This window comes from Triturus cristatus, unplaced genomic scaffold (assembly GCF_964204655.1).
Source record: "Triturus cristatus unplaced genomic scaffold, aTriCri1.1 SCAFFOLD_292, whole genome shotgun sequence".
NCBI classification, from domain to species: Eukaryota; Metazoa; Chordata; class Amphibia; order Caudata; family Salamandridae; genus Triturus; species Triturus cristatus.
In genome coordinates, this window is record NW_028188527.1 from 661929 (window position 1) to 669282 (window position 7354).

Below are 7354 nucleotides of genomic sequence, written 5' to 3' on the forward strand. Positions count from 1 at the left end.
AAAACAAGCGCCTGGAGGCTAGAAATGGGCCCGAGACACTGAAGTCTTGGATCTGATAATGTAAAGGGCTTTATGTACCCTTTGAGTGAAGTATTTTTCCCACCTCCAGTCGAGGGGTAAATCCTGAAATATTACCCCAATTGGAGCACCCTGTGTAGAAAAAGTGACTTCGTCCCATTTGACCTAAAATTTTAGTATTTTTATTTTTATTTTTTATTAAACATTGTTAAAGGGGTGACTGGAGGCTACAAAATGGACCAGATACTGTGAAGGACGTTATTTCATTTTTGGGTGAAAAAAAATAAAAATATATGTATTTTATTAGGATTACGATTTTTTTTTTTTTTGGGGGCCCATCTCCAGCTGAGGGGGAAAACCTGAAATGTTACCCGAAGTGGAGCTCCATTGCCCCGGGTAGAAGTAGTGCCGTGGTCCCCTTGAACCAAAATGTCAACAAAACAATAATAAAAAAAAAAAAGCACTAAAACAGGTGCTTAGAGTCCCGAAATCGGTCACAAAAAAAAATGAGGATCGCACACCCCATGGGCCTGCATGGGAACGCTCTATTTTACCGACTATTAAGCCCCCACGAAGTGGGGGCTTACAGCGCCCGAGCGAGAGACAAAAGTTAGAGGTAGCGCGGCCGTTCCGCCGCCCGGCCATCTGGTCGCGCAGCTCCGTGGGCCATCTGGTCGCGCAAATCGGCGACCAGATGGCCGGCCGCGCGGCCGCCGCCGCTAGCTCGAACCTTTGTCCCTCATTCGTGTTCTGTAAGCCCCCACTACGTGGGGGCTTAATAGTCGAGGGAAATGACCGGCCCTGGGCCGGGCCAAACTCGCCATGGGTCCCCAGTCCAGGGCTCCAGGATGGCGGGCCCCCGGGCCGGGCTATACCCGCCTTAGGTCCCAAGTACAGAGCTCCAGAATGGCGGGCCCCTGGGCCGGGCTATACCCGCCTTAGGTGGCCAGTACAGGGCTTCAGGACAGCGGGCCCCGTGGGCGGGACTAGGATGGACGCGGGGCTCCAGGAAGGTGCCCTGGCCCCAGGACAGTGCCTTGCATGGCGGTTTCGGAGAAATGCCCCCCTCACCCGACCGGCTGTGGGCCTACAAAGCAGGCCTGCCCTGCGGGATCCCTAGTGCATAGATACAGCTCTCCCATGACATCGTGGTCGGCTCTTAAAAGAGCCTTTGGGTTGGTGTTTTTTTTTCTCTTTCTTTCCGTGGGCAAGTCGAGAGTTAAACCGCCGAATCCGTAGAGGGTGCGGCCCTGGCGCTTCAGGGCGTAAACGACATCCATGGCGGTGACGGTCTTCCTCTTGGCGTGCTCGGTGTAGGTGACGGCGTCCCGGATCACATTCTCCAGGAAAACCTTCAGCACCCCGCGGGTCTCCTCGTAGATGAGGCCGGAGATGCGCTTGACCCCGCCACGGCGCGCCAGGCGGCGAATGGCCGGCTTGGTGATGCCCTGGATGTTGTCCCGGAGCACCTTGCGGTGCCTCTTGGCGCCGCCTTTGCCGAGCCCCTTCCCTCCTTTGCCGCGTCCAGACATGTTGTCCTGTCGGTACTGTGACTGAGCAGAAATGAGGAAACAGCCAGCGACGGCTGCTTATATGGAGGAGCTGCGGCGGACCGGCTAGGGCGCTCCAAGCGGCCCACGTGACTCAACGGAAGGCGAGGGGGAGCCCGCCCCTGGACCGCCCTCTGCAGGGAGCGGGGGGCTGGAGCGGCCGTTGCCGTTTGAAAAAGAGCGCGCTCCCAGCCGCCTCTTTGTCGTGGGCTCAGCAGCTGCCGCCGGGGCACGGATCACAGTCAAGCACACACACACGCCTCCCTTCCCGGCCCCCACTCATCACCGCGGCCCGCCTAACCCTGGCGCTCGGTGCCCGCTCCCACTATGAACAGCAGGCTCTGAAATGTTTTAATGGAGCCAACACATTAACGGCCTCACCGGCACCACCCCGCTGTGTGCGGCCGCCCGCAACCCCGTAACACTGTCCACAGGTCAGGCCCGGTCGTGGCAAGTCTGTAAACTGCCCCTATAAACACGTATTTATTTATTTTTACAAAAAGATTATTCTCGTCGGCCTCAAGCTCGGTTTTGGGACGGGGGCAGCATTTATGTGTCCGTCCGAGGGCTTGGGCATCCCTCCTATGTAGCGACGGTGCGGGCGCTGCCGCGACTATGAAGCCTGCCAGAGTAACACCTTGGCACGGATACGCTCTTTGATGGAGTCTGTGGTTGGCCCTGAAAAGAGCCTTTGTGTTTAGGGTGTGTTTCCACGGTGGTCTGCGGGCCTTTACTTGCTTGCTTTGCCCCCTGCCTTGTGGCTCTCGGTTTTCTTGGGCAGCAGCACGGCCTGGATGTTGGGCAGGACTCCTCCCTGGGCGATGGTGACTCGGCCCAGCAGCTTATTCAGCTCCTCGTCGTTGCGGATGGCCAGCTGGAGGTGTCTGGGGATGATGCGGGTCTTCTTGTTGTCACGGGCAGCGTTGCCGGCCAGCTCCAGGATCTCAGCGGTCAGGTACTCCAGGACTGCAGCCAAATAGACGGGGGGCACCGGCGCCCACCCTCTCGGCGTAGCTTCCCTTCCGGAGTAACCTGTGCACACGGCCCACGGGGAACTGGAGCCCGGCTCTGGAAGAGCGTGTCTTGGCCTTAGCGCGGGCCTTTCCTCCTTGCTTTCCGCGTCCAGACATGGCGATCGATGCAGGGGCTCACTCACACAACAGAGAGATTAGTACTGCTGTTCGGCTCGACTCCGGCGATATAAAGACTTCGGGTGCGTCTGATTGGTTGACAGCTAGGCGCTGATAGTACTTCTCATTGGAGGGAGGAGGGCTTCTGTTTCACCAATCAGAGACCCAGAACCGCAGTACACTAGGAGGTGGGGGGCTTGCCTTTGCCTGCCAATGAGAAGGGAGAGCAGAGAAGCAGCTACTTTACACGCCCAGCCTATAAATACAAGTGCCGGGCTCGCCTGGCCTTATTTCTCTCGGCTCCACAGGAAGCGGTGCAGATTGTCGACCATGCCTGAACCAGCCAAGTCCGCGCCGGCTCCCAAGAAGGGCTCCAAGAAAGCGCTCTCCAAGCCGCCCAAGAAGGACGGGAAGAAGCGCAAGAGGAGCAGGAAGGAAAGCTATGCAATCTACATTTACAAAGTGATGAAGCAGGTGCACCCGGACACCGGCATCTCCTCTAAGGCCATGGGCATCATGAACTCCTTCGTGAACGACATCTTCGAGCGCATCGCCGGGGAGGCTTCCCGCCTGGCCCACTACAACTCGCGGCGCACCATCACCTCCCGGGAGATCCAGACCGCAGTGCGTCTGCTGCTGCCCGGAGAGCTGGCCAAGCACGCCGTGTCGGAGGGCACCAAGGCCGTCACCAAGTACACCAGCGCCAAGTAAGGCTTCGAGGCGCATCCCCAACTAACACAACGGCTCTTTTAAGGGCCAACCACGTCCTCCCCTAAGAGCTAATGTGCTTCTATTATGACCGGAGAAATAAGTGTTTTAAAAGGTAATGTTGAGCGCACAAGACCCGCTCTCACGGGTCTTGCTGCAGACCGAGGGACGATGGAGCAGGCAACCCGTTTTTAATAAACATGTTTATATGAATGAGCCCTCTCTTTGGGACCAAGTCTCACGTAAGCACTGTAATGTAACGATGACGTTAAATGAGCGAGGGACGATGGAGCAGGCAACCCGTTTTGCCTGTTTAAATAAACCTTTTACGTAGTGGGTCGCGACACTGCTCGTCATACTAGCAAATAGCCCCAAAGAATTCTGGATAATGTAGTGGCAGCGGTGAGTACGCCTATGCCACGAGTATGTGAAATAATGCCATCCCTGGACACGTGTTTCGAGGTAATTGCCTCTCGTCAGCAGGGAGCCACGTGAAAATAATGTTTAAATAAACCTGTTTATATGAATGAGCCCTCTCTTTGGTACCAAGTGTCACATAAGCACTGTAATGTAACGATGACGTTAAATGAGCCCACGGGCTTATTGTTTTCGGCGACCAGTTTTAGTGTGTGCGGGTGTCACGTTGTGTTTGTACTTTAAGACCAAGGGCAACGGCAATAATCCGCCCCTGGGCAAGCGCTCCCGAAATCGGACACATGAACCCGATGTACCGGGAGCACAGATGCCCCACAGCGCTGGCTTGTGACCAGCGGATCCCAACACAACCCTCCACCCAAACAAAGCTCTTTATTAAACGATGGACACATTGAAGATGCGATTGTGCACTGTGAACACGGAGTGCTCTGGTCACCCAGTGCCGGTATAAGTTACCCAGTACTCGTGGTACTCTCAGCCAGCCCACCCACCCTAACCTGTAGAACATGCCATGGCAGATAAGAGAAGCTCGTAGGTGACAGGGTGGTGGCCCTTAAAAGAGCCGTTGTGGTGGTTGTTCGGGTCGGCGTGTCTCCTTAGGCCCTCTCGCCTCGGATACGACGGGCCAGCTGGATGTCCTTGGGCATGATGGTCACCCTCTTGGCGTGGATGGCGCACAGGTTGGTGTCCTCGAAGAGCCCCACCAGGTAGGCCTCGCTGGCCTCTTGCAGGGCCATGACGGCGGAGCTCTGGAAGCGCAGGTCGGTCTTGAAGTCCTGGGCGATCTCCCTCACCAAGCGCTGGAAGGGCAGCTTGCGGATGAGGAGCTCGGTGGACTTCTGGTAGCGGCGGATCTCGCGGAGAGCCACAGTGCCGGGTCGGTAGCGGTGAGGCTTCTTGACGCCGCCGGTGGCAGGCGCGCTCTTGCGGGCAGCCTTGGTGGCCAGCTGCTTGCGAGGCGCTTTGCCGCCGGTGGACTTGCGGGCTGTCTGCTGGGAGCGGTCTCTCTCAGCGACAAGCGAGGAAGAATGGAGTTCAAGCAGGCAAGAGCCCTATTTATGCACTCGAAGACGGAGGGCTGCTCTGGTTGGCTGAAGCGACCGCCCCACGTTTGAAAATAGCCCGCGGTGTGCAATGATTGGCCAATGAACCGGAGGCTGCAGCCTGTCTCTCCAATGAGCTGTGGAGAAAAAGACACCCTCCGATTGGATGATGTACGTTGGAGCCGTAGCCCGCGCTTGGGTCAGCCTTTGTCTCCGTGTCCATCCATAGTCACACGAACCACTCGCCCCCGGTCAACTGGGCGAGGAGCCCAGGATTTTATAAGTGTACTGCCCTTGGTCACCCTGGAACACGCCGCCGTTAACTGCGCTCGATTTCACGTTCACAATCGTCTGCTTTATGCAGACACCACTTCGAATCTGCCCGGATACAGTGAAAGCACCAAGGCACACGTTATTTCACATTTATTATAAACGGAGGTCTAATAAACTCCCAGACCCCCTTCTTTATTTGGTACACAGATTTCAATCCACGCAGCACCAAAAGAGCCGTTTACATGACCAAGATCACACACGGCACTCGCGTGCGGAAAGGTGCGCTATGGATTTACTGTGCCGTTTATTATTATAGAGAAGTGTGCACGCGGGGTGCAAGGGTGGGGACGAACAAGCTCTCTTCTGGACCGGGTGGATGGCTCTTAAAAGAGCCGTTGTGTTTGCAGTGTCTTGGTGCAAGCCCTTACTTCTTCTTGGGCGCTGCCTTCTTGGGCTTGGCTGCTTTGGGCTTGGCTGCCTTGGGTTTGACTACCTTGGCAGGGCTTTTCTTGGCCACTTTGGGCTTCGCCGCCTTGGCTTTCGCTGGGCTCTTGGCAGCCTTCTTGGCGGGGGCAGCCTTGGGCTTCTTGGGGCTCTTTGCTGCCGCAGGCTTCTTGACCTTCTTCGGGCTCTTCTTGACCCCCGCGGGAGCCTTTTTGGGCTTCTTGGCGGCAGGGGCAGCTTTCTTGGCCGCTGGTTTCTTGGTCTTGGCGGCCGCCTTCTTGGCCGCCTTCTTGCCCTCCAGCTGCTTCTTGTTCACCTTGAAGGATCCGGAGGCCCCGGTGCCCTTCAGCTGGGCCAGGGCGCCTTTGCTGACCAGGCTCTTGAGGGAGGCCTTGACCCGGCTCTTGTTCTTGTCCACATCGTAGCCCTCGGCGACCAGCCCCTTCTTCATGGCCGACAGGGAGACTCCCTTCCTCTCGGCAGAGGCGGTCACCACCTTCAGGATCAGATCGGCCACGCTGGGGCCGGAAGGCTTCTTGGCCTTGGAGGCCCCCGCTGTCTTCTTCTGCTGCTTTTTCTTGGGGGCGACCTCAGCGGGAGGCGCCGCGGCGGCTGGAGCGGTTTCGGCCATTGTAATGCGAGTCTCGGCGCGGGCGCTGTCACTGAACAGAAATGTCCCTCCCAAACCCGAGCCCCGTGAATATATACAGGGAGGAGCCGGCCTCTGATTGGTCCCGAGCAGACAGGGCTGTGCGAGGCACACTCGGCTCTTTGCTGCCAGCTGACTTTTGTGTTTCCTACCTTCGGATTATCCACGTTTTAAAACACAATCAGTTAAACACGCGCTTCCACGCATACATGACCAGGAGCCCAGCTTCGGCCCTCTCCCGGGCCTGCCCCCGTTTCGGATCCACCCCTCATCCCTGGCTTGTGATCCGCGGGGAGACTCGGCGCTCCCCCGACGGCGGGCGCCTCCATGCCTGAAATCCCGGGCTCCGGACCCCTTTTCCCCGGTCCTCTCTCGACTCCTGCGGCCGGGAGCGGCGGCCCGCGGGAGGGAGGGGGCTCCTGCAGGGAGCGGGCCCTGTGGCGTCACAGTGGGGCTGCGGGGGCCGCGGGGAGCGCGTTCTGGAACGGGCCGAAGTAACACAGGGCTCCGCCGGCCGAGCGCGGGGTGGAAACAATGCCAGGGAGCCCCTGGCACGGGGGCCAGGGGGCCCTCCCCGCGCGCCTGCACCCTCGGCTGTGGCACCCTCGGCTCGGGGCTTACAAGCAGCGGGGCACGGCCCTGGCTCCAGCCTCGCACGCATCACCAGGCGGCCGTGTGCTGGCAGCTTCACATGCAGGCAGAGAGCATTCACTGCCGAGCGCCGAGCCAGAGGAGGCGGGTGCAGACTCAATACAATAAATACACAGTGACACAATGAAGGAAGGCGGCCGAGTTAGGCCTACATGTTTTAAGACACCCCAAGTGAGAGCAGAGGGTGTGAATGCACCTGAAATGGTGACCCCAGTACCGGCATGGAGGCACTCTGCTGAGCTGATTTTTACAGCTGGAGCTAGGTGTACCTCTGAGGTGACATCTGTAGACAGAGTGAGTTACTGTATGTCAGACGCTGAGCCTATGACCGGGGAGGCCCACTGCGGAACTGAATAGTACAGTACAGAGTGAGGCCTGTGACTACCACTGTTCTACTGAGCCCTATCGCTGGAGTGGGGACCACTCCTGAATCCAATGGTATGTCACGAGGGA

General features: G+C 57.9%; 2 protein-coding genes and 1 pseudogene across 2 annotated transcripts in view; all 3 read right to left on the reverse strand.

Moving 5' to 3' along the window:
* Positions 1 to 1550, reverse strand: part of LOC146768954 (histone H3-like) — a 36877-nt gene extending 35327 nt beyond the window's left edge. The window contains exon 1 of the mRNA XM_085640630.1: positions 1293 to 1550. Coding sequence (XP_085496756.1) covers positions 1293 to 1550 — 258 coding nt within the window. The remainder of the gene's footprint in view (positions 1 to 1292) is intronic.
* A 72-nt stretch (positions 1551 to 1622) lies between these two features.
* LOC146768955 (histone H2A type 2-C-like) lies at positions 1623 to 2720 on the reverse strand (annotated as a pseudogene).
* Positions 2721 to 4408: 1688 nt separating this feature from the next.
* Positions 4409 to 7124, reverse strand: LOC146768956 (histone H3-like). Its single transcript, XM_085640631.1, has 2 exons — positions 7119 to 7124; positions 4409 to 4848 (listed from the first exon to the last, which is right to left on the reverse strand). The coding sequence occupies exons 1-2, from the start codon at positions 7122 to 7124 to the stop codon at positions 4438 to 4440; spliced, it is 417 nt and encodes a 138-aa protein (XP_085496757.1). The 3' UTR covers positions 4409 to 4437.
* Between the last annotated feature and the right edge of the window lie 230 nt (positions 7125 to 7354).